This window comes from Dromiciops gliroides, chromosome 2 (assembly GCF_019393635.1).
Source record: "Dromiciops gliroides isolate mDroGli1 chromosome 2, mDroGli1.pri, whole genome shotgun sequence".
Lineage (NCBI taxonomy): Eukaryota > Metazoa > Chordata > Mammalia > Microbiotheria > Microbiotheriidae > Dromiciops > Dromiciops gliroides.
The window spans coordinates 214400985-214428308 of NC_057862.1; the positions used below are offsets into that span (position 1 = coordinate 214400985).

At 42.3% G+C, this 27324-nt stretch overlaps 2 protein-coding genes and 1 pseudogene across 2 annotated transcripts in view; all 3 read left to right on the forward strand.

The window, feature by feature from the left end:
- The window catches only part of CCDC88C (coiled-coil domain containing 88C), a 206916-nt gene extending 205049 nt beyond the window's left edge, over nt 1-1867 (forward strand). The window contains exon 26 of the mRNA XM_043989146.1: nt 1478-1867. Within this exon, the coding sequence (XP_043845081.1) occupies nt 1478-1635 (158 nt within the window). The 3' untranslated portion in view covers nt 1636-1867. The remainder of the gene's footprint in view (nt 1-1477) is intronic.
- Nucleotides 1838-22283, forward strand: LOC122738599 (protein Daple-like; the record flags this gene model as incomplete). Its single annotated transcript, XM_043980590.1, has 7 exons — nt 1838-1949; nt 4049-4237; nt 9652-9720; nt 12506-12574; nt 15423-15715; nt 21828-22049; nt 22242-22283. Coding segments are annotated over 7 exons (996 nt in total), but the record flags the coding sequence as incomplete, so codon positions are not given.
- A 2365-nt stretch (nt 22284-24648) lies between these two features.
- Nucleotides 24649-25815, forward strand: LOC122743906 (annotated as a pseudogene).
- Nucleotides 25816-27324: the final 1509 nt, after the last annotated feature.

Here is a 27324-nt window from a genome sequence, read left to right on the forward strand (position 1 = left end):
CTAAATTTGATACTGCAGATACTCTGCCCTCTGCCACCTTTCAGTGGTTCAAATCATCTCAAAATTTGGACCAGGGCGAAGGAGCAATTAGGAGAAAGAAAGAAATTGACAGAAAGGAGTAGGAATATGGGGAGTTTGTTTTGTTTTTATTTTTTTTTTAGGTTATATAGGTTTTTAAAAGTAAGGAGTTTTAATAATATCAGTTCTGCAGACCAGTAAAAATTTGCTATGGACCAGTGTTCTTGGTTTTAAAACTAAATTAAACCTGATACTCTTTTTTTTTTAAAGGAAAGGAAACTTCTGATGAAGTCCCAAAACCCTCTCTCTGCAAGCCTATGGGCATTAACCAGAACCCTGGTCCCTTTACAATCTGTGAAATGAAACATCACCAGTAGATGGCGATGTTGGTGAAGAAATAATGGCAAGATGGGGGAAAAAAACCTACTCTGAAGTGTTAAAATTGGGAGAATGAGAAAAAAAGTACAAACTACTGTGATGGTTAAGTTAAAGTTAGATCCTTGAAGTAGAAATACCCCAGAAGTTTTAGTGAAGTTTAAAACTACTAAAAACTTAGGTCTAATTCACTAAGACGTTTGGGTAAAAAAAAAATGTTAGAGGCAGCTAGGTGGAGCAGTGGATAGAGCACTGGCCCTGGAGTCAGGAGTACCCGAGTTCAAATCCGGCCTCAGACACTTAACACTTACTAGCTGTGTGACCCTGGGCAAGTCACTTAACCCCAATTGCCTCACTAAAAAAAAAAAAGTTAAAATGTAAAAAATTGGGTGGAGGGGACTGGAGTAGAAAAAAAACACTATAGCAATATAGAGTTTGTTGAATTGTTTGGTAGTTTAAAAAACTAATTAGAATTCAGAAATGTTACAGGAAATCAAAAAAAGTTTGAGTCCTTTTTAATTAAATTTTGAAATGAAAACATTTAAATTTAATGGATTAAAAAATAACTTCATGTCATTGAAAATCACAGAATTATGTATTACAAAGATGTTCTATTGGGAAGAGGCCTTGGAAATTTGTGTTCGCAGTTTTTTACTGATGTAGCAACTATAGAATTGTGTATTCTGTGCACTCATTTTATGACCTTCTTCTACATAGTCATTAAAATTATTACTTTTAAATATACTTCAGATTGTCTCCCCCGTGGTCAGGGTAGAATTCTCCACCAGTGTTGCATGCATGGATGACATTTTTAACCTCAAGGGCTTTGCTACCACTGACAAGTTTGGTCCCAGTCCTAAATTGGGGTTCTGAGTGCAGTGTATGACTTCTCCAACTAAATCAATCAATTGTCATTCATTAAATGTTTTAGATTATGCCCATCACTATGCTTATAGTCCTTTCTGCTTTATGAGGTAATGTTGGGATCTTAAGTCTGTTGAGATAATTTTGTTTTCATTTCTGACATTCCTGTTCATTTATTTTGTTTTCTTCTTTTTGGGCCACTCGGGTGATGATAATTTAGCAGCAACACGCAAAAAGAGTCCCTTCTTGAGAAGCAAAAGCAAGGACAAAGAAAAGTCTCCAACAGCTCTCTCTAAACGCCTGCGATTCTGGTCTTCCTCCGACATCCCACCCTCTCCTAACGAGTCTGTCTCTTTCTCGGCCATTGGAGATTTCTAATACCACCTTTTCTTTTATCATTTTTCTTCATCACGTACCTTCATTCATCTCTGGATTTTCAAAAGCAAAAACAGTAGTGTAAATGCTAAATGACCAACAGTGGGCATGAGTGACCCTCCCTTCCCCTTTGATACCAATGCTATAAGGTACTCAATCTCAAACCCAAGCCAAGTTTTAAACTAGCCAATATGGATTGTGATTCCAAAGTAGAAGAGTTCTTATACCTGCTGGATTGTTTCTTCAGTGCAATAGTTTTAGGGGAACCTCCTGGTACACACAGCACACGTATTTATCTCTCGGATCAGGGCTCCATAGTAGTGAGCAAAGTTGCGTGTGCTTCCGAGTGTCCTCTTGTCTTTGCAGGCTTATTTCTTGTCCGGCTGTAAGTTGGCATTGGTCAGCTATTGCTATACTTCCTAAAACGTAATGCTTTCCATAAAGTGGGATTTTTAAAAAGGGTATCTCTTGTGCAACTGAGTTTGAAGTCACCACCCTTTTTCCTCTTGTCATGTCATAGTATCCTAACAAATATGACTGCCTGCTACATGCTGCTCTTATTAAAAAGGCTCTATTCTGATGTCTCTATGTTCCATGTTTGTTTAAGGGATCTGCTGCTGCTTTATGTAGTTTGAAAAATTGGATTAGTCTGTCCTAGGACAGATTCCAGCTTAGGACAGAGCTTTCTACCTATGAAAACTTTATACATAAAAATAATTGTAGACAATACCAGCGCTACCAGGGAGAGGAAGAAACAGCCGGTCAGCACAGGCCTTTAGCTGAAGCCCAGCTGCTGTCATGCCCTTTCTGTCTGTCCTTCTAGCATGTTTTCTGAGACCATATTATTTCTGTCCTTCATGCTAACTACTCACTTCATCCCTCCCCATTTCTTCTCATCTCTGCCCTCCCTCCCATTCAGTCCTTGTTTTAACTCAACTCCTACATAATCTATGCAGATTCATTTCACCACACTTGAATCTTGCTTCTCATCAAGGTTACCTTCCAAAATATAAAATGTACTTAGAGATATGGGCCATTTAAATGATTGGCACACTGAACCCACTTCTCTGATTTCTGAGAAGGTAGGGAAGGTCGGGTCCATGGGGAAGGGACTCTGGGTTGGGGGTAGGAGGGGGGACTAGACAAAAAAAAAAGGTGATATATATACTTTGGCTATCAAAATGAAACATTTTTAGAGTGTTGGTTTGTACTAATGTTAGGAAAGTTTGGCTATTGGGTTAATTTGTACTTTGTGATGTAAAAAGCCATTTACCCCCCCCCCCCTTTTTGTAAATCAAAGAAAAAAATACAGTATTTTTCTCTTTGGGGGGAAGGCATATGCATAATGGTCCACATTTTTCCTTTAAAAAATCATGAGAGGGGCAGCTAGATGGTACAGTGGATAGAGCACGGGCCCTGGAGTCAGGAGTACCTGAGTTCAAATCCGGCCTCAGACACTTAACACTTACTAGCTGTGTGACCCTGGGCAAGTCACTTAACCCCAATTGCCTCACTAAAAAAAAAAAAAAAATCATGAGATGTTAAACCATCAAAGATCATGAATAATAGAAAGTAAGTATTACAGTTATCCTTTTCACATTGTAGGGGTTAGGAGTGGGGTGACCCTGTGATCTGCAAAATCCACATACAATTTTTGGCCCTTCTTTCATAACAGAGAAGTCTGAATTATTGTGGTATTAAAAGATAAAATATGTTGATATTATACAATACTTACTATATACAAATTTTATTCATTTGAGTTTCTAAACTTTTTCTGTCATCTGCTGGCCCCCACAAAATTCCCATTTAATTTCTTATGTCAGCCCGTGATATAATGTAACAGCAATGGGGATAGTTGTGATGTAGAAGGGATAACTGTATAGACAAATCCCCTGACACAGTTCAACTTCCTGAACCACTAGAGTTTCAACTATAAGGGTGGTTTTTTTGTTTGTTTTGTTTGATTTTTGTTTTGTTTTGTTTTTTTTAATCAGAGAATCTTATCTCAGGAGACACCATTTTTAGGCACTTTTAGAATTTGGTTAAAATGTCAAGAGGGAACTTATCCCCTAGCTAATCTTTTGGGACTTCTCTTCCTTTGTGTTTCTTTTCTTTGGTATTTTCTTTATATTCTCGCTTACTCTTTGGTTTGTACCTGATATGACAGACAGGTAAGAGTCCATTTTAAAGCAGGCCTTAAGTGGAATCAGATATCTTTGGAAACAGGCTATTCGGGGTGGGGATTGGGGGAGTGGGGGGTGATTAATAGTTTGCCCATAAAGCTGCTTGTTTGTGCAGATCTGTGTGTCTCCTTCTTCCCTGGCTTCTTGGTTTTCTTCATGATAGATATCCTGGGAGAATCTTTTAATGTTTAATTTTTCCTCCCCCCTCTCCTCCTCCGCTGTTCTTGCCACAGTCACCAGTGATCTGAAGCAAAAACGAGGTTCCCCGCATGGAGGCAGCAGTGACCACTTCGAGGGTTCCACAGACTCCGTGGTCAAGCACTGGCACACAGAGCTGGGCTCAAGGGCTCACTCCACCTCGGCCATCCATTTAACCCCTTCTAGCTCAACCCCCATTGCCAGGCACACAGGCCTGCCCAAAGGTAGGTAGGAGGAGGAGGCCGTTCTGTAATCATCCCTTATTGATGTTCTTGGGGCTTGGAGTCAGGCTTCAGCTTTGACCTTCACTATCTAACCAGTCCCCAATAATGGCATACTGCATTCTGATTTCCAGTATGTTTTGGGGGAAATGCTTTCTATTTCCATAAAAATTCTATAGAAACGGGGGCAGCTAGGTGGCGCAGTGGATAGAGCACTGGCCCTGGAGTCAGGAGGACCTGAGTTCAAATCCAGCCTCAGACACTTGACATTTACTAGCTATGTGACCCTGGGCAAGTCACTTAACTCCAATTGCCTCACAAAAAAAAAAAATTCTATAGAAACCTCTTATGAGCAGTCAGTCTATGATCCTCTAAGGTGTTAGTCAACTGGATATTTGTCAGATGCCTCCTACATGCCACTCATAGTTTTGTGAATACCAAAACAAAAGTGAAATAGTACCTGGGCTCAAGGAACTTAGATTCTACAATGGAGAAAGTACATATATAAGCACATACAAAGTGAGTAAAAGGTAATTTTTGGAGGGAGAGTACTAGGGCCTAAGTGAGAATATATCACCAAGTATTTGTTAACCACCTACTATGGGCTAAGCAGTATGCTTATGAGGACATGATTCAGAGCAACCTTTTGAAATTCCTAATGGGAAAATGTGGCAATGAAAAGTACTTGAGTATTGGAAATAATGTGTGAATGTTATTGGCATAGGATCAAGAGATAGCTTGGGGAGATCATCTGGGCCCAGGGTTCTTAACGTTTTTTTGCCACTTTTTTTCTTTGCCCATCTCAGAATAATGTTTTTAAATAATTGAAGGAAGTGCTAAATTTCTGTTAGAGGTTAGTGAAAATAAAGATGTATTTTTTTAACCCTCCTTGTTCACAGCCAACCCCCCCCCACCCTAGAATTTCTCCATGGATCTCAGATAAAGAACCCCCTGTTGTGGACATTTTTAGGATGAGAAAACTGAAGCCCTGAGTGGGGAAAATATATCCTCAAGGCTACTTAGCACATTGTTGGTGCTTAATAAATGTTTATTGAATTGATTATAGGTTTTTGTTATTGTTACAATCATTTTAGTTGTGTTCAACTCTGTGACCCCATTTGGGATTTTCTTGGCCGAGATACTGGAGTGGTTTGCCACTTGCTTCTCTAGTTCATTTTACAGAAGAGGAAACAGGCAAAAAAGGTTAAGTGACTTCCCAAAGGTCACACAGCTACTGTCTGAGGCTTTCCTTCTCCAGCGTATCCCCATTTTACAGATGAAGAATTGAGGCAAAAAGGGGTTAAGGGACTTTCCCAGGGTCACTTAGCTAGTAAGTGTCTGAGGCCATATTAGAACTCAGGTCTTCCTGACTCCACATCCAGCAGTTCTATCCACCGTACCACTCAGCTGCCCCTTGATTATAGGTAACAAGTGGCAAATGTAAGATTTGAACCTTTGTCGTCTTTCCATGAAATATCACTTAGGAAAGCATTTGTAGCTCAAGTGTATCAATGTCTACTATTGGAAGGAACAATAACTGTCAACATCCTAATTCATCTCAGAACCAGAGACTGTTTCAGAAAATAATCTGCCTTGGAATTGGAGCCTTCTCTTCCTGATGTATCTCCCCCAAGGCTCATCACTCTGGGTTGACCTACCTCCTAACTCTCTGTTTTAGCTAGAGACCAATAAGGGGGCTATATCCTTGTTTGGACTCGGGCTTACCTCTTGACCCCTTCTGAAGGCCCTGCCTAATCCATTGTCTTTTCTCAAGTGCTGCCTACAAAATACTGATGGAAGATGCTATTGAAGTGATTCCTACTCTTGGAACCATGCACTATAGTCAGTTCTTGATCCACTTAAAACTTGACCTGTTCTGTTTCCCCAACATTGATTCTTCAGGTACCCAGAGTACATTATATACGTATTTTTGTTGGTGTGAAAGACCAGCCTTTGTTTTGAAGGGGTAAATCATGAATTTTTGCCAAATTGGAATTGGACTGGTGCCCAGCAGGTTTTAAGAAGAGGGCTTTTTCCCATCTTTTCTAAACAAAATGGGAATTAATTTGCAACATTTCATTTTCTGATGGTTCTTGGCTAATCTTATAGAGTTTAGTTTACTAAGCAGTCCCTTCTCCCCTGACTCAGAGCATTTCCCTTACCATGTTCTTTATGGAGCAGCAACATTTCTAGGATGGTATCAAAGAATGGTAATTCAATTCATCAAACATTTTAAAGTGCCTTCTATGTGCCAGGCCCTGCTAAGCATGGGGAATATAGCAAAAGACAAAAGACAGTCCCTCCCTTCAAGGTGTTTACAATCTAATGTGAGGAGACAACATGCAAACAAATATATATACAAAGCAAGTCATATACAGGATAAATAGGAAATAATTAAAAGAGGGAAAGAACTGGAATTAAGGGTTAAGGAATGATTCCTGTAGAAAGATTTTAACTGGGACTTAAAGAAAGCCAGGGAGGTGAGTAGTGGAGCAGAGGAGAGAGAGTATTCCAGCCATGTGAGACAGCCGGAGAAAATATCAGGAACTGAGAGATCTCTAGCATCTTGGTCATAGAAGAGCAGAGAGGACTGCTCTCTGGACTGGATTAAAGACAGGAAAGATAGATGGGGGCTGGGTCAGAGATGGTGAGGAATCACAACCTAAGGAACTAGGAGGATGGTATTACCCTCCCAAGGAGGGGTTTAGGGGGAAAGAGAATGAGATCTGTTTTGGACACACTGGGTTTAGGGTGTCTGTTGGACTTCCCACTTGAGATGTCTAAAAGGCAGTTGGAGATGTGAGATTGGACGTCAGCAGCAAGATTGGGGCAGGAAAGGTAGATGTGAGAATCAACATCCATAGAGATGGTAATGAAATCCATGGGAGCTAGAGAGAGAAGCTAGTAATAATAATAGCTAGCAGTTACATCGTGCTTGAAAGCTTAAAATTACACTTTACCTATGTTATCTATTCTTCTACTGTTTGCCCCAGCATTAGGGAAGTCTGTTATACGGGGGCAGACGGGTGCAGGCCGAGGCGGCTAGTGCTGCTTGCTCCCTTTGGTTTCTTGTCCAAGTTTTGCCACTGATAAGGCTGTACGGACTTGGACAAATAATTTCATTTCTCCATGAAGCCGTTCTTGATCCTGGCATATGTTAGGTACATGAGAGGCTGTGGTGTATAGTGAATAAATAACAATATAATAATCATAATAGTATATTATGATTATATTAGAAATATATTAAAATAATAACGTAATGCAAAGTTTTTGCAAAACTTTTGTAAAGCACTTTACAGATATTTCGTTTTATCCTCACAACAACCCTGGAAAGCAGGTGCTGTTATTATGCCTGATTTATAAAGGGAAAAACTGAGGGAAACAGCTTAAATGACTTGCCCATGGTCACATAGCTAGTGTCTGAGGCCAAATTCGAACTCAGACCTTCCTGACTCTAGTCCAGCACTCTCACTACCTGAGAACCAGCCTTAGAGTCAGGAAGATCTGAGTTCAATCCCACTTCTGACAGATACTGGCTGTGTGATCTGGCAAAGTGATTTAACCCACAATACTCTAGGCAAATTTCTTAGTCTGTATCTTGCAGAGAAGGCCTTCTATGTTGTTAGAGGGGAGTTCTTTATCGGGAGTTCACCATGACATTGAAAATCACAGTCCCAAATCTTCCCCCTTTCAAGAAAACAGATCCAAGTATAATTGATAATATATTGCTTGTCTTCTCAAAGGGTGGGGGAGGATGGTGGAAGTCATAATTTTAAAAATGAAAGTTAAAAAATTTAATATGTGTAACTAGGAATATTTAGCAAAATAAATGAAAAATATATTTAAATTCTTACAAAAACGGGAGAAAAAGAAATGTGGACCAAGTTGATTGATAGACTTTGGTTAATTAAAGATTCTGGTGAACCTTTCCATTTCCCTTCTCCCTTTGCTCTCCCCCCTCTCCACGGGAAATAAATAAAAGTCCAAGCTACAGAAAGACTTAATTAATTGCTGTCGGGGTCACCTCCTTTTGGTGTAACTGCTTTGATGCTGAAAAGTATGACTCAGTGGTTTAAATTTTTTAAACTCCTTTTATTTTATCCTTAGGCCAGTTTTCTCCCGAGTACCCAGAGTATCCCATTTTGTTTCAAAAAGGAATAAGCCCTGTTTAAAGGTTATAGAGGAAATGGAAAAGAAAGGCTTCAAGGTTAAATGAGAAGTGAGTCAGTGGGTTCCCAGAGGGAAAAGTAGAGAAAAAAGACAACATGGCTTCCTTCCCTAGAAACCAGCCCTGAGACATTAATGGACTCCACTAAGGTTGGGCAACACTGAACAAAGATCTGATTGTTCTTTCAACAAGCATGTATTAAACTCTTGCTGTTTACAAGTTCCTGGGGAAACAGAAATAGATTTGGGGAGGGGATTTGGAACTCAAAAATTTAAAAAGTGAATGTTAAAAAATTGTATTTAAATTGGGAAATAGCAAAATAAAAAAATATATATTAAAGAGGCTTTTTGGTCAGAGGCTGGGGACAGGGGAATTCATGTATTTAGATATTGTTCACTATATGCCAGATGGTGTGTTAAGAGCTTTACAATTGTTATATCATTTGATCTTCACGATAACCCAGGGAGGCAGGTGCTGTGATTATCACCATTTTACAGATGAAGAAACTGAGGTAGACAGAGGTGAAGTGACTTGCCCAGAGTCACACAGCTAATGTGTTGTTTGAGGCCAGATTTGAACTTGGGTCTTCCTGACTCCAGGCCTGGCCCCTCTACCCACTTCGTTATCTTGCAAAGTGCTATGGAGACCCCAAAGAGGGGAAGATCACTTTCAGCTGGGGAAATGAGTCAGGGAAAGCTTCATGGAGGATGAGACAGATGGATCAACTGAGTTGACCCTTCAAAGAAGAAAAGAATTTCAAAAGGAGAGGGTACAGGAGCCATTCCAAAGACATGCATTGTAGACAGTGTGAGTAATAGCAAAGAACTGAGAGAATCCAGCATGAAAATAGGGGATAGAGAGTAATTTTGTATGTGAAAATATAAGAATATATAAAGACTAATAATGCAGTGTTTTAAGGTATATAAAGTGCTTTCCGTGTGTTATCTCACGTGGTCATAGGAAAAGGTAAAACCGGAAAGGAAGGTATACCGGAGACACAGCAGAAGCTTGAAAACCAGGATCCGGGGTTTCTAGTCAATTCATTAGGCATTGGAGAGGCATTAAATGGTAGCAATCTAAGAATTCTGAGATGAGAGTTTGATGCAGAAAGCCACTAACTAGCTTCCCCTTTGTAAACCGTCTTTATTTCTTCTCTCTTACTCCTGACCAAGATTTTTAAAGTTGTGGGGCTTTGAGATCAGGTATACCAATATGAAATATTCTGATAATTTGCATTTTTCACCCTCAGGTTACAATTCTGATGACAACCTTTGTGAGCCAACCCCAGATCTAGAGTTCACCAACCACAGGCAGCATGGTAAGTGGCCCATGTTATGTCATTCAGCTTAGGAAGGTGCCCTATTTAAATAAGTGCCTGCAAGCACTTATTTAAATAAACATTCATTAAGCCTTTATTATGTGAAAGGTATCATGTTCGTTAGGTGCTGGGGACGAAAAGACCCCCCCCCCCAAGCCTTCTCTCAAGAAACTTGCTTTCTGCTGGAGGGGTGAGGTCTTTGTTGTCTGGTTTTCATGATAATCAGCTATTTCTTGTTTTCTGTGTCTGGTAGTGTCCAGTTTGGGACTCTCAATAAAAAAGGGAGCATGCTCCCCTCAGTTATGTTCTCTTGGCTTCAAAGTGAAGCTCAAGTCATATGGAAGACCTAGACTATCTCACAGAACATGGTTTTGTTCTTCACATGATAATAATGTATGCAGTGCTCTATGTAGGCTTGAAGCTCTTATTTTCTCTCCATTCCTCTCCCCTTTCCTTCTTTCTCTCCCCGTCTTCTTTTTCTCTCTCTTTCTCCTCTCTCCTCTCTTTGTCTCTCTCTCCCTTCCCACCCATCTGATAGGGACCTCTTCAATGAGGAAACTCCCTTGGCCAGTTCAAGACAGCACCTTCTCTACACTTAAAGACTTGCCTAGAGCATAACTTAACCTAGGTTAAATGACTTATCACCCAGGGTCACATAGCCTGTCTCTGTCAGGCAGAATTTCAACCCAGGCCTTCTTGGCTTTGGGGCTGGCTCTCTAGCCTCTCTGTCATGCTGTTGTTTAATATTGTTGTTGTTATTATTAATAACATTTTTAGACTAATGTTGAGAGCAGTTTCTTTTCAAAGGACATTGTCTTATCCAATCCCTTACCATTCTAAAATCTTCATAGAAACACAGTAAGAGCCGGAAGGGCAGTACTTGTCAGACTAGAAATTGGGTCGTTTCCCTTTCATCAAGTTTAAATCAGAAGCAAACAAAATCAGCAGGCTGCAGAAATAACAGTTATAAGTTGCAGTTCATCCAACTGACGTCTTCTCAGGACACCTGCTAGGGGCAGAGCAGAGAGAACGAGAGGAGACGTTGGCCGCATTGAGCCAGCAGTGCAATCAGAGGGATGTGACTTAGATGCAAATGACTCCATGACAAGAAAAGTGCACGTAGAGCAGCAGGAGCTGCAGTGTGCTGGAGCCAGCTTGAGAGAACCGGATCATTTTGATTTTCAGCAGGAGCATTTACACTTCAGAAATCAGCAAGCTTACAAATCCAAGACTTGGTTTATTGCTCTGTTCGTTGTCTAAACTTAGAAAAGTGATAGAGAAAATATCAATAACAGATTATTTTTTTCTTCTTATATTTTTTCTTTATTTTATTTTATTTTATTTAGTGAGGCAGTTGGGGTTAAGTGACTTGCCCAGGGTCACACAGCTAGTAAGTGTTAAGTGTCTGAGGCCGGATTTGAACTCAGGTACTCCTGACTCCAGGGCTGGTGCTCTATCCACTGTGCCACCTAGCTGCCCCCAATAACAGATTATTTTTGTAGGGGCAAGCCAGTTGTTAAATCTTTACCACCAGATCTCTGGGTATAAGCAAAGTGCCCTGTATGTCCAAGGAAAGAATAGTCATTACCAAGTTGGGAGAATAGGGAAGATGTCTTTGAAGAAGTGATATGAGGGCCAGGATTTAAAGGATGAGTATTCATTCCGACTGGAGGAATAATGTGAATAGGGGCGGGAGAGCTCAAGACCTGTCCAAGGGAGGCAGGCAGGAGTCCTGATTGGGCTGTAGCAGAGTGTAACTTTGGGTTGTTGGGGAAAGAGGCACGGTTGTTTGTCCAAGGTTACCATGGGAGTTGCCCGTCATTCTCCAGCTTATTTCAGAAGAATAAGGGGTTTCCCTCTGGATTGGTGTAAGGTGTGGCAGGAATGGAATGGGAAGGCTTTTATTGTGTAGTACTTACCATCTACCAGTCATTGTACTAGGGGAATACAGTGGAAAATGGAGACATTCCTTGCTCTCACAGAGCTCACACGCTAATTGGAGGAGACAAAGGCATGAAGTATGCCTAGTGCTGAGACACCATAGGTACTTAACAAATCCCTGAACAAGACAAATACAAGGCAATTTGGGGCATCTGAGGGAATGGATGCTAAGGCAGGCGGTGTTACTTAGGAAGTTTCATTTGAACTAAGCTTTGAGGGATTCTAACAGGCAAAAGTGAAGAGGGGAGTGGGGAATGTCCCAGGCTTTTCCTTTGTGCTTAGCTTCCAAGGATTCTCCAAAGGCGGAGGTGGGGACGCAGCGCATTCTGGGCATGAGGACCAGCCAGCGCAAGGTCATGGAGTCCGGAGATGGGATGTCCTGTGTTGGAAACAGCAATAACTCCATTTTGGCTAGACTGTGGAGTTCATAATAAGCCTAGAAAGGACAGTTAGTTAAGACATTCTTATTGACCTCCCCAGCAGGCCAGGCCTAGTCAAGATGCTTGTGTTCCTGAGTTCTTCACGGTTAAACTGGCCCTAGGCTTTTTAGCCCCTCTTTCCTCCCTGCCACCACCCATTGAATTAATACCCACCCTTAAGAGCCTGGCTCCTGAATATCCTTCTTCAAAGAAGCCTTCGCTATTCTCCTCTCTTCTACCCAGCAGGCTGTTGGTAAAGATTTAACTATATCTCCAAAAGTGCTGAATCCCGTACCCTATCTATAGCAAAACGGAGCAGGGCTGATGGTGATTTTATTGGATTTTATTCTTTTATTTTATTGTCTTTCTGTCTGGACTACACCTACTCATGGACCCCTTCAATAACCATTGCTGTTTCCTTTCAGTGTCCCGACCCCATAGCTTAGAGAGCAGCAGGACAGCATCAGGCAACAGCTCACCTCTTAACCTAAAAGGTAGGCACCGTGGTTCTGTTCCTGGTGGGTTCTGAATGGGCTAATGGGCTACACAAAGGAGCAGGGACCAGTGCCAACTCTTGGACTGTAGTATCTTCCAGAGAGTTTGTCCTGGGTGCAATTCTAGGCAGCCCAGCTTGATGCAATGGAAAGAGCACTTGGCTGTAGAGTCAAGAGGACCTGCGTTCAAATCCAACCTCTGACACTTGCTACTTGTGCAAGTTATTTAATCTCCCTGATCCTGAGGGATTTGGGACTAAATAGTCCCTTCTAGCTTTGGAGTGCTGATTGGTAATGTGGGGATAGAACTCTGGGCCTGGAGTTAGGAAGAACTGGGTTCAAATCCAGGCTCAGACAGTTACTAGCTGTGTGACCATGGGCAAGTCACTTAACTGCTGCTTATCTCAGTTTTCTCATCTATAAAGTGGGGTAATAATCTTACCTCCCTCCCAGGGTGAGGAATCAGATAATATAATATTTATAAAATGCTTATTCCAGTGCCTGGCACATAATAGGCACTTAATAATTACTTGTTTCTCTCCTTCTTAGATCTCTGATAGTTTTAGTTAATATTAGCAAGCTAATATATATATGTGACTTATTAGTAAATAGAATTCTATTTAATATTAATATTAGATTGCATTTATCAAATAATTAAATATATATCTAATATAATGTTCCATATCTTTGATATTATATAATTATTTGTATATTATGTATTTATCATATAATTTAACTTATAAGCAATAATGACATTTACATTATTTAATTATTTGTTAGCTATGAAATTGTTTAATTAGCATGAAAATATTTAGTAATAGAGTGCTGGATAATAGAATAGAAATTGGAGTTCATGAAGTTCAAAATTTAAACCACTTTAGGAAGAGTTTCTGTTACCTTGGAAGACAAGAGTGTACTTTAAACAACAGTCAGATGCTGCCATTACATGGAAAGCAATGGTGCAATAGCGATTTGGTAGGAGCCACTGAAAAGTACAGGTGTTCTCTTGCTTGACTAGATTGCTATGTTCATGAAAAGCGCTGTACTCAAGTAATACTTTTTGTGAGTAAAAATCACTTTTTAAATGCATTGAGTGAGCTCGCTTTATTAAAGAGACTCTATGGGGAATCTTTTTGGATGAAGAATAACCATCCATTACTGTTTTATATGGTTAGATTTTATTTTATCTGCCAAGTTGTTTGTTTCTTAATAAAGATCAAGCATTTTGCTGATGCCAGAAATCCACAGATGTCCCACAGATTCCAGTTGAGGCTGTTGTGAGTACCCAAAAGCTGTGCTGAGGAGAAATTAGATGATTTGAGTTTACAACTGGTTTCCTTTCCTTGGGACAAGTTAATGAGCTGTGAAGTGGTTAACTCACAGAGAGGTAGAATTGCCAGGAAGAAAAGTAAAGTGTTTGAATGATCCTAAACGAAGTCATAGGAACAAATTTACAGGTGGTGTAGTGGATAGAGTACTAAACCTAGAATTAGGAAAACCTGAGTTCCAATCCTATCACAGGCATTTACTAGCTGTGTGACCCTGGGTAAGTCACTTAACCTCTTTCTGCTTCAGTTTCCTCATCTGTAAAATAAAATAAGAATAAAATAACACCTACCTCTCAGGTAGGTTGTTGTGAGAATCAAATGAGATAATGTTTATAAAGTGCTTTGCAAAAACCTTAAAGTACTAAATCAATACTAGTTATTACTACTCCTTTTATAATTGGGAGGGACCTTAGAGACCATTGAGTCCAACCAGTAAAGTGCACAGATTGATGAGATAGACTTGCCCAGGGTTATATCAGTAGTAACTGGGGTAGTATTTCAACTCAGGTCTTCCTATCTCCACATCGCTGTATCTAATCAGGCCTAGAATCGAACAATCAGATGTCAGTGTGGGAGGCTTTAAGTGCAATGGCACTGTGCACACACAATGTTATATTTGTATAGACAGTTGAGCTTTTTAAGCAATCTTTCAACTGTTATATTCCAATACTTAGAAGATATATGATTTCTGGTGTGCATCCCCCTTTGTATCCGAAGAGATTTTCATAAGCGTCTGTGACTTTAAAAAAAATCATCAGCAGGTAGCCGTCCTTCCTCAGTTGACAGCCACCATCTGTTATTGGCAGGTCTGTCCCAGAGGCCTTTACTGCTTCCTAATACCTACCAACATTTTCAGAAGCCCAAACGTTTATTTTAGGTTATCTTGACTTTTAAAAAAAATTCTAGTGAAACTTTCAAATTTATTCCTTCTGAAAATTCCAGTGTCCTTTAAAATCCAGTTTATAAAATCTTTTTTTTTTTTTTTTGGCAGGGCTATGGGGGTTAAGTGACTTGCCCAGGGTCACACAGCTAGTAAGTGTCAAGTGTCTGAGGGTGGATTTGAACTCAGGTCCTCCTGAATCCAGGGCTGGTCCTCTATCCACCTAACTGCCCCCTATAAAATCTTTTAAAATCTAAATAGCAGCTAGGTGGCCTCAGACACTTGACACTTACTAGCTGTGTGACCCTGGGCAAGTCACTTAACCCCAATTGCCTCACCAAAAAACAAAACAAAACAAAACAAAAAACCTAAATAGCATTAAGATCAGTTAAGGTCCTGTATTCCTTTTCATTTCTGTTCAGATTTACCTTATGAAATAAATTGTCCATTGAAGACAGGAAGATATATCTGCTACGTGGCCTTCTCTCCATACTTTTCTTTCTTCCATTAAAATAGGAGTTCTTTGAGGGCAGGCACTGGTTTGCCCTTCTTTGTATTCCCAGGATTTATCACAGTGCCTAGCACATAGCAAATCACTTAGTAAGTGCTAACAGATTGTCTGACTTCCACCCCAATCTAGGGTCTTGTGATCGTATCCACGGCAGATCTGAAAGCTTTGGGAGTGAAGACCTGGTCCCCAGCAGGGATGTGGCCACTTTGCCTCGAGACGTTGCCTTGAGCCGCTCAGTAGCATTATCCGTGAGCAGGCAAGAACATCCTCCACCCAGGAATGGGCCAATCCCACAGGAGTCTCTCCAGAAGAACAATCCTGGCCAGCCTCATGCTACCAGGCAAAGCTCTGCCTCTCCAGGCAGTGAGATGGTGACTTTGGAAGAATTTTTGGAAGAGAGCAACAGGGGATCCCCCTCCAATGTAAGTTAGGCACTGCTTTGGTTTTGAGCCAGGGAAAGAGATGTACCACAGGAGGGGACGTAGCATGGGCCTACGGGCAGGGCTTTAGATAAAGAACCAAAGGTGGTTGATTATATGATGAGGAATAATTGATTAATTTGGGGAGAGGTTGGTTTTCACAGTTGTGAATTGAACTGGTCACAATGATGGATATAGGTAGCTACATGGTACAGTAGATAGAATGCTGGACCTGGAGTCAGGAAGACCCCTGGTTCAAATTCAACCTCAGATAATTACTAACCGTGACCCTGGGCAAGTCACTTAACCTCTGCCTCAGTTTCCTCATTGGTAAAATAGGGATAATATTAGCACCTACCTCCCAGGTTGGTTTTCAGGATCAAATGAGATTAATATTTCTAAAGTGCTTTGCAAAGCTTTACTATATAAATTCTAGCTGCTCCTGCTGCTGCTGATTATGATGATGGTTGCAAAGTACTCTGAGGCCCTCAGAAGAAAGGGAACATCATTGCCCCAGACAATAGAATGACCACAGACCATTTTTCATGGGGTGTCCTGGTGGCAGCAGGCTTCATATTATTAGTATTCCAAAGCAACTTTACCACCAAAATGTCACCTTGGTTGTGGATCCAGGGATGCCTCTCCACACCTTTTTAGTGCCTTTCAGCCGGGTAGCAGTGTAGGGTGATAGGCAGTTAGTGTAAGAGCTATGTCTTTCTGAATCCCTAGCTCTGATGCTCTGTGTGTGATCCTCATATGTAAAATGGAGAAAATATTGCTTGATTCTTCCAAGGAAAGCACTTTGAAGATCTTACAGATGAGTTCTTACTCATGAAGATTATCATAGAATAGTCAGTACAGTACACATTTACTAACTGCCTACTATGTGCCAGGCACCGTGCTAATTAATGACTGGGGATGCAAATGAGATCATGGGTCTTTTTCAATTAGTGTTGTTTCATTCTAGTTGCCTTGTGTAACATTGTATCTTTGAATACCTTGGTGGTGGAGAGAGCTCTTCTTTTCCAAGTTACACTCATTAGGTTGTGTCTTACCTGCAAAGGCACATTTTTCCTTCCTTTCTTAGTCATTCTCCTGGAAGAAGCTGTCTATACCAGCTGGTTGTGTTCCTTCTCTCTTTGCAATCTGGCTTTCAACCTGATCACTCAACTGAAACTAAGTTACCAGTGAGCTCTTGAATGGCCAGATACAGTGGTCTTTTTTTCTCATTCGTAATCCTCATCAGTATCTGTTGACTGTCCTCTCCTCCAGAATGTTCTTTCCTCTCTGGGTGATTCTTTTCTCTCCTCAGTCTCAGTCTCCATTGCTGGGTCAACATACACACCACACCCCCTAACTGTTGGTGCTCCCCAAGATTTTGGCCTGGCCCCTCTTTTTCCTCTTTATTTTCTCTTGGTAACCTGGTTATCTTCATGAGTTTGATTATGCTCTGTATGTCAATGACTCTCAGATCTATACCACCAGCCCCATTACCCTCCGTGAGCTCCAGACTCTTCTCACTAATTATCTGATGGGTTTCAAATTGGATGTCCCAGAGACCTATTAAACTCATTAATAATGACCTAATAAATTATCATCTTTCACCTAAACTCTCCTCTTTTTCAAACATCCCTTTTTTTCAGATTATTAACCTTGGTGTTACCCTGCACTCCTCATTCTCTCTCTCTCTCTCTCTCTCTCTCTCTCTCTCTCTCTCTCTCTCTCTCTCTCTCTCTCTCTCTCTCTCTCTCACACACACACACACACACACACCTAGTCAGTTGGCAAATCCTGCTGTTTCTACCTCCCCAACATCTCTTGCATCCAGCCCCTTCTCATTTTCACAGATACCCTTAGTTCAGGGCCTCATCGCCTCTCTCCTAGGTTATTCCATCAGCCCTCTGAATTGGTCTCTTTGCCTCAGGTCTCTCGCTGCTTTGGTATATGCCATTCATTGCTACCAAAGTAATTTTATTTAAGCTCAGATCTGATCCTGTGTCTTCTCTACTTAGCCAACTCCAGCAGCTTCTTCTTGCTTCAAAAATAAAATAGAAATTTATCTGTTTAGCCTTTAAAATCCAACACACCCTGACCCTCTCCTCTCTTCCAGCTTCATTGGACATTACTCTCCCTCCTTTTACATGCTGCAATCCAGCCAAAGTGACCTTCTCTCGATTTCTTGCTCACAGCACTGTCTCCTGGCTACTTTATACTGCCTGTCTCCTATGCCTGGGATGCTTTCTCTCCTTACCTATACTTTATAGAGTCCTTCCCTCTCTCTAGGAATTTCTCAGTCATATTTTTTGTATTAAGCCTTTCCTAATCTCTCCCATAGTACTTTACCTTTAACTAATTTGTGTGCATATGCATTTATGTATTTTATAACTTTGTGTTTATACTGTATATATCTTTCTATATACTTGTCATGCCCACTAGAATGTAAGTTGATTATGTTATTGTTTTATTCTTTGTACTTAGTGTATCCCTAGCAGTTAGCATGGTTCCTGGATAACCAGCTAGTGCTTAATAAATGCTGGATGATTGATTGATTGATTGATTAAGGTTCACTAATAATACAATTAATTATTGATTGCCTGCACTAATGAGGTAGATGTAATAGCAAAGAAACCAAAGTAAGGTGACCTATTATATGTGATAGTTCTTCAGGGATCCTCGATATCATCAGTAAGGGTACCCCTACCCCCTCTAAATATAGACTGGAATTCCTCCATGCCTTACTAGATAGTGAGTTGCTATGACCAAAAAAATATTCTTGGCCTCAATAAATATAGCTAGGCTGGTTCTGAGACAGCAAATTTTCAGCCCCTCCTCAGCACCGTATTCAGGGTTCCCAAGTTGGTAGGACCTATCCAAGCTTGTTCTTGTGACAGGGTCACTTCCATGATAAGAGGAGGCATTCACTGGAGGAAAACTTGCAATCTTAGAGTGCACCAATTAGAAGCCTATAGTCTGTCATGAGGAGATGATAATGTTGCTTTACTTTGACCTGATTTCACCACCCCAAGAGTATTGGGTTCAGTATGAGGCACCACATTTGCACAAGGCTGTTGGATCAGGGCAGCTAGGTGGCGAAGTGGATAGAGCACTGGTCCTGGAGTCAGGAGGACCTGAGTTCAAATCCAGCCTCAAACACTTAACACATACTAGCTGTGTGACCCTGGGCAAGTCACTTAACCCCAATTGCCTCACCAAAAAAAAAAAAAAAAAAAGACTGTTGGATCATGGTGTTTGGTGTTATCCAAGGGAAGAGAAGACTTAAGGGGGAAAGCAGTTCTATATTTTAGGGGTTGTCTAGTAGAAAGGGGACTATATTGTGTAGCTCTTTGAGGACCCAAACTAGGGCCTATGGTTGTAGGAGGTCATAGGAAAACAGATTTCAGCTCAGTGTAAAGAACTTTATAATAATTAGATCTGTCCAGTATTGGAATAAACTGTTTTGTGAAGCTTTCACCTACAGACATGTATTAAACCCCTTTTGTGTTCAGAATACTGTGCGAGGCATTGAGGGAGATACAGATTTTAGAGAAGGTGTAGCCTCACCCTTGTGGAGCTTAGGGGGAGAAAGATGACTGATACTTGCACTGTCCATGAAACAGTGTATTTAAGAATTGCAAAACAGTTTTTCAACAGTCCAAAGGAGAAAGTTATTCCTGAGCAGCAGGGCTCAGCAAAGGCTCCTTGGAGTAGGTAGTATTTGGGTTGGGGTTTAAAAGGATGAATAGAAATGCAACAGGTGGGGGGCGGCTAGGTGGCACAGTGGATAAAGCACCGGCCCTGGATTCAGGAGGACCTGAGTTCAAATCCGGCCTCAGGCACTTGACACTTATTAGCTGTGTGACCCTGGGCAAGTCACTTAACCCCCATTGCCCTGCAAAACAAAACAAACAAACAAAAAAAAAAGAAATGCAACAGGTGGAGAAGAATGTATACGGAAGATCATGAGCAGAATCACAGAAGTAAGAGACTACATGGTATATATTATAAGACGGAGCAGAGAGTAGATCAGCTTAGCAAGAGAAGAGGATGCAGAGAAAGGTAGTAGGAGATGACCAGAAAGCTAGCAGCAGATTGCAGAGCACCGAATGATGTACAGAGCAAGTCTCCTGGAGGTTTTAGAGTTGTGGATGTCATCATGGCTAACTGAGAGGGGTGTGTGTGTGTGTGTGTGTGTGTGTGTGTGTGTGTGTGTGTGTGTGTGTACATATATACATATACATATACATATAATTCATCAGTGTGGAGGCTGGAGGCAGAAAGCCCTGGCAGATAGGACTCTGGTGAAGTAGTCCAGTGTCCAAGTGGATAATAATGAGAGCTCATAGCGACAGTGGAAATAAAGAGGTGTTTGGGGGGGGGGCGGAGTTTGAGAAGTGTTGTGGAGCTCGAATTAGCAGAACTTGGTGACTGATTGGAGAAGGAAGAGTCAGCAATAATCCCAAGGTTTCAAATTGTGGTGTCATAAACAGACATTGAAATCAGAGGGAGGAACCAGTCTGGGGTTGGGACTTGGGGGAATAAATTGGATCTCGAACCTGTTGAGTTGGAGACACTAATGAGATGTAGACATCTCTAGCATCCCAAATTCAACATGTCCAGAACAGAACTTATTATTTCCTCTCTCCTCCCCTACCCCCAAACCCTCTCCTCTTCCAGACTTCCCTGTTCCTGTCAAGAGCACCACCATCCTCCCAATCATTGAGGCTCACAACCTTGAAGCCGTCCCCAGCTCTTCTCACACTCACCCACCTAACCAGTCTGTTGCCAATCTTGTCATTTCTGCCTTTGCAACATCTTTTCTATGCTTCCCTTTCTTTCCATGCATATAGCTGCTACCCTGGCATAGGCTCTCATTGCCTCATGCCTAGGCTAATGCTTCCGTAGCCTTCTGGTTGATCTCCTTAGTTGAGCTTTGCCCCATCCCAATGCATCTTCCTTTCAGCTGCTAGAGTGATTTTTCCTAAAGCTCAGTAAACTCTGTCGATTTCCTCCCATCTGCAGGATCAAATATAAACCTGCAGCCCTTCACCACCTGGCCCCTTCCTGCCTTTTCTTACCTACCTCCCCTTCTTATACTTTATCGCATGACTCAACAACTGGCCTTCTTTCTGTACCTTGTACAAGACACTCCCATTTCCTACATCTTTGCCTTTTCATTGACTAACTCCCCGACCAAGAATGTTCTTCCTTGCCTACTGCTTTCCCTGACTTAAGAGTCACCTCAGGGGGCAGCTAGGTGGCACAGTGGATAAAGCACCAGCCCTGGATTCAGGAGGACCTGAGTTCAAATCTAGCATCATGCACTTGACATTTACTAGCTGTGTGACCTTGGGCAAGTCACTTAACCCTCATTGCCCCACCAAAAACAAAACAGAGTTTGGATGACCATGGGTCACTATGTGAAGCCAAAACTTCAGACAGACAGAGCCTGAGCCCCCGGCCAGTACTCCTGGCTCCCTGAGATTGGCCCAGCCTCCCCAAAGCCTGCCACTGGGCAGACCTAAACAGGCCACTCTATGGCCCCTCCCTGGTAAGAGTGCTTCACCAAGCAGGGCCCTCCGCCTGGCTTCTGCAGATTCTACAGGGCCTTTCTATCTGGGACCCATGATTACATCATGGTAGGCACAGTAAGCTAGGAGAATTATGAAGCGTAGTCCCTGACCCCAAATCACTGATACAGCTCTTGTAAGTATTATTGTATCCTCTCTGGCTCCTGTTCCTAGTCCTGTGTAGTGTGTGACTTTGCAGGCTTCCCTTACGAAGCATGTATCAGCGCCGCCCCCCCTTCCAGGCCCTATGCTGGGCATTAGAGACACAAAACAGTGCCTGCCCTCAAGAAGCTTATTCTTTTTGGAATGCCTGTTCTTCCTAAAATAATTGGTGGAAGATGAGAGAGGCGGCAGAGGAGACAGACCAGAGATGTTCTGGGAACAACAGCTAGACCGGTATTCAACATTTACCATAATCTAAAAATTAGATCCTCTTCACACAGGTCATCTTGTACGACTTCTGCTACCATATGTTTAAATTTGTTTTCGCGATCTCTGTCTATCTTCAGTCCCATTCTCATTCTGTCCCATTGCTTATTCCCTTTCAGTGGCGACACAGCTTAGACGAGACTGAAATGATTTCATTGCAGCAGTTTCTGTTAGAAGCTGATTCACTGTACCCTTCTTGCCATTCCTCTTCTCATTTCTTCCAACACCCGGAGCCCCAGGCACTGGAGGACCCAGTCCTTGGGCCTACAATTCAAGAGGAGATGCTGAGGCCAGGAGTGGGCAGGGCCAACCGGAGAACAGCGTCCCTGTATCTCCCAAGGGTACCCGTCCCCATGCTAACACTGCTGTCACCAGGGCACTTGACTCACCCTATCTCGAGTAGGCTCATTGGCACAGTTGGCACAGCCTCACTCTGGATTTGCATTCATGCTCACAACTCCTCAGAGCAATAACCAAAATAACCTGTGCTTTCACTGCCTGGGTATGGATGGTGTGGGATGACTGTGTCCTAGTGTGGGACTCTGATCAACTTGGGCATCCAAAGGGGGGAATAAACCCAATTCATTAGAGTTTTTTTCAAAAAATTAGATTTGTACAGCCAAATTGGTATTGGCCTCGAAGTCGAGTACCTGAGTTTGAGTCAAAGCTCTGCCTTTCCTCTTTGTGATTCCAGATAAGTCATATCACCTCCAAGCTTGTTTTCTCTGTAGAACAAGGGGTTTAGACTTGATCCCTTAAGGGCCCTTCCAGCCCCCAAATCCTATGATTTCTGTGGATCTCAGGTTTTGCAAAGCACGATAGCTACGGCCCAGTCCAGCTCAGGTCATAGTTAGGTTCCTTGCAAGTAGGAATTGTTTTATCCTTTGCATTTGTTTGCCTAGCACCTGGCATTTAGTAAGTGGTTTGGGGGGTTTTGGTTTTGGATTTTGTTTTGCTTTGGTTTGGTTTTTTTGGTGAGGCATTTGGGGTTAAGTGACTTGCCCCAGGGTCACACAGCTAGTAAGTGTTAAGTGTCTGAGGCCGGATTTGAACTCAGGTACTCCTGACTCCAGGGCCAGTGCTCTATCCACTGCACCACCTAGCTGCCCTAGTAAGTGTTTAATAGATGCTTGTTGTATGGGTATGTGTTTCTTATCACCTTAAGCACAAAAACATTTATAAAAAGCCAGATTAAACTCCCTCTTAAGGGATAGACTCTAAATTGCTGAAACCCTCTCTAGAGGCTCATCACTAACAAGTCACGCTTTGCTAAGCCCTAACAACACCAGCTGCTGAAGTCTAATTCACATCCTGCATGAATTCACCTGCCTTCATTTATTGTCATTGGTAGGGGTTGGAGGGTTTAAGGGGGGATTGTTGGAGAGGGAAAGGTAGGGCTGATGTCTTACTCTAACAACCAGAGTAAGACTTGTTTCTGTGCTACTGTGGAACTTTGAGAAGTTCCTGCAGATAAATGATGTGATCAAAACTTGACTTACATTTCTCCCTTTGCCACCTTGCTTGGTGGTTAAAGGACCTCCCATAGGGAGGAGGAGTGTGTTCATTAGTTAACTGGCTTGGGTTGGGATCCATGGATGTTGCTGCCTCAGTGGTTAAAAACTGGCAACACTTAGACTGGTCAGTATGGCTGTCACAATGTAATTGGTTTTCACATGCATCCCATTGATTATCTCTTCTACGTTCTCCAACTTTCTCATTCTTTCTTTTCCCCATCTCCCCTTCCCTTTTCTCCCTCTGTCTTCCTTTTCCTTCCTCCTCTTTACTCTCATCCTTTTTCCTCTCTCCCCTTTTTTTCCATTTCCTCTCCTGCTTCCCTTATGAAGGTACTTCTTATTAAGATAAAAGGGAGGTTGGGGCAGCTAGGTGGCGCAGTGGATAAAGCACCGGCCCTGGATTCAGGAGTACCTGAGTTCAAATCCGGCCTCAGACACTTGACACTTACTAGCTGTGTGACCCTGGGCAAGTCACTTAACCCCCATTGCCCGGCTAAAATAAAAAAAAAAAAGATAAAAGGGAGGTGTTAGGATGATGAATATTAGTAATACGTCATCAGCCAGTTGGTGGATATATCCATTCCTTTTGCTAGCTTCGGTAATTTTGATACTCATTCAAAAGGCAATAGAATTCACATTAGTCAGTTTTTCTAGTTCTCTGACTGGTTAATAAAGAGAAAGAAAAGTTAAAAACAGGTGACCAGGGGGCAGCTAGGAGGGCGCAGTGGATGAAGCTCCTGCCCTGGATTCAGGAGTGACCTGAGTTCAGGTCCGGCCTCCGACACTTGACACTTACTGGCTGTGTGACCCTGGGTAGGTCACTTAACCCCCACTGCCTGCAAAAAACAAAAAGAAAAACAAACAACAGGTAGACTACTTAAGTTTTATATAGTAATAAATATTTTATTTCTATTTGGGGTTCCATATTATTATCCCTCTATCCCTCCCTGAGGCGGCAAACAATCAGATATGGTTGATACATGTATGATTATGTAAAACATTTCCCATATTTGTCATTTTGTACATAAAACTTGATTAAAAGAAACAAAACTGAAAGTGAAAAAATAGCATACTTCAGTCTGTTCCATCAATATCAGTTCTTTCTTTGGAGGTGGAAAGTAAGCTTCATCAATAATCCTTTGGATTCTCTTGGATCATTGTATTGTTGAGAATAGTCAAGTCATTCACAGTTCTTCATCAGCTTAACCTAAGTTTTTAGTAAGGAAACTTTTCTCTCAGTTTTTTCTTTTTTGTCTCTAACATTCTGTGATTCTTCTTAAGTACACTATTGTGTTTGATTCTACACTTTACCCCTCATTTCCATTACCACAGGTAATCCAGTAAGGGTTTCCCTCAAGAAACGGCAGGGGCAACTCATTTCAATTCATACCGGCTCCTCTGTGTGCTTCCTGTTGAACATCTTTGATGTACCATGTGTAGAATTCCATTGTGACATCCTGGGACGGAAAGTGGGTTTTTTAAAAGTGTCCCTTTGTATTCTCACTCATTTTGATCTTTCCTCCCTACTTCCCCAGGATGCTTCGCTGGCCGGGATGACTTGCTGGAATGACTACTTTCGAAAGGCCAATGATCCCTCTGCCATTGGAAGCCCACTGGCTCCACCCATCAGGAAAGAGGGAACCAAAATGCCCACCAACTTTGTGGCACCCACCATCAAAATGGCGGTCAACACAACCGAGGGAAAGCTGCTCAAACCAGGGCAGTATGTGAAGCCAACTTCAGACAGTCAGAGCCTGAGCCCCCAGCCACTACTCCTAGCTCCCAGAGATTGGCCCAGCCTCCCCAAAAGCCTGCCACTGGGCAGACCTAAAACAGGCCCCCGCTGCCCCCTCCCTCAACTGCCACAGCCAGTAGGAATGCTTCACTAGCAGAGCCTTCAGCCTGGCTTCTGCAGACCTTCTTCGTGCTAGTGGACCCAGATGGATACAAACAGAATCTCCACAGAAGCTTGGGGCAGATGCCCATGGGGGCAGAGAACCAGGCGCCAGGCCCTTAGACTCCCTCCCTCCCTCCAGCCTGCACTCTCTCTCCAGAGAGAGGCCCCAGTCTGCGAAGATCGTTGGTTCTTCTCAGGGTCCCAGCTCCCGTACCCGTCAGTTTGACTCAAGACGTTCTCCCTGGCTCCCCAAAGGAAGAGAGACCACCTCCTCATCAACAGTCTTCCACCTCTCCCACCGTTTCATGAGTGGCAGTGGGACAGGCATTTCCCAGCAGCAAGAACACCTCAGCTCTGGGCAGGACAACCCTTCTCTGCTATACCTATCTCAGCGGCCAGGACCAAACCCAAGACCCCACCACACACTGGGGAAGTGGCTACTATTGCTCCCGTCCGCATGGTGCCCCACCTCCCGAGGAGAAGGGACCTCCTGGCAAGGCCAGAACGATGGATTCGTGTCCAAGAGCCAGGACTAAGTTCCTGACTTCTACCTCACTCTCCCGGGCTAGAGGAGTTCAGTCGAGGAGGGGCTCAAAGAGTACCCCTGGGTCTCAGAGCCTAGTGGGGACCAGCAGACCTGTGTGGTACGCGTACGGCTGGTTGTAACCTGTCCCCTCTTACAAGTAGAGCCAAACAGTGAAGCAGTTATGGCATTGTAGTGGAGTAGGTTGGCTTGACTTGTCTTTTTTTGACTTGGGTTTTGTTTTTTGCCTGTGTGTGGCGCGGGGAAAAAAGGGGACAGCTTTTAGAATAAAGGAGGGGATTCAGAGGAGATTTTTTAATGAACACTGTGCCAAGTCTTAAAGAGCATTCCATTCCCAAATTTAGTAACATGTTCTATATTATCTGCTGCTTCCAGTATTATTTTCCTCCTGAAGAAAGTACACATTAGCATGGTCGATATGTAAAAATTAAATGTTAAAACTTTCCTTCTCTCTGCTCCAGACACATCATAAATCCCCTACTAAGACACTTATTTTGTTTTTGTACTTTTGGAACCAGTCTTTAAGAACAGACACATTCATAAAATTGAGAGCTGGTTTGAAGTGAGTTGGTGTAAAAGAAATTCAAGGTCTCATCAGTTGTGGATACTCCCTCTGAAGACATGGCCTCTCCACACGTTAATAATAGTCTTTTCCGAATTACTGTTTCTCTTCCCACCCCCACCCCTTCAAAAAACATTCTCCCTTGGTGGCCAATTTTCTGGTGATAATTTTTCCAAACTTAGCTAGGTTGGCCCACAGGTTATGGACATATGTTATGTCACTAGACCCCATACTTGGAGCTTTCTGGCTTGGTAGGAACTGCCCAAACTTGCAGTCCACTCCTGGAGAGTATACAGAAAACAAGGTATCAGGCGACTTTATTGGAAATTGAGGGTTGGGGGCAGGGTTTATTAGGCCCAAGTTGAAGTTTATTAGGCCCAAGTAACAGTTGTGTTACCAACCCAGGTATCACAGGGAATATCCCAGAGCTGAGTTTGTTTTTTAAAATGAAGCCTTCACAGGCTAGATAGTATAACACCAAGTACTCCATGGATTAATCAAGGATTCTTTGTTTCCTTTCGACACTGGTGATGAATAGAGTTAGGTCAGGGTGCTTACCCTGCCAACTCTAATCAGGTAGCCTGTGCTTCAGCTTTCAACCCCCAAGAGCAAAGCTGGGCTACCTTTTTCTTTAGTTTTTCTGCAAACACTGGAGCTTATATGTGCTGGGACTTATTATGGAAGATGGCTCTCAGGAAAGTGAGAGGAAGGCTATTTCCCAGGCCCAGCATTTGTAAATAACATGTAAAATGAAAAGAGGCTTAGAGGCTTCCCCCACACCCCTTATAGGGGATGACCATTTCTCCCTCTGAATAATTTTTCAGGGTAGAAAACCAAATTTCTTTTAATATATTATATATATAATCTATAAACACACACATTTTGGGGGAGGGGAATCTATTTATGTTCCAGTAGGTATTCCTCTTTTCTGTCAGAAATCTCCTTGGCTGTTTTATGTATCTGATCAGACTCATTCATTCTGTCCTCAAGGTTGTTTATAAAGGTGCTTTTCCCTGTGATATATGAAAACCTGTTGATTTTTTTTTCCTCCCTAAAGATGTCCTTTTTGGTGATTTGCTGACTTAATCTTGAGAGGGAT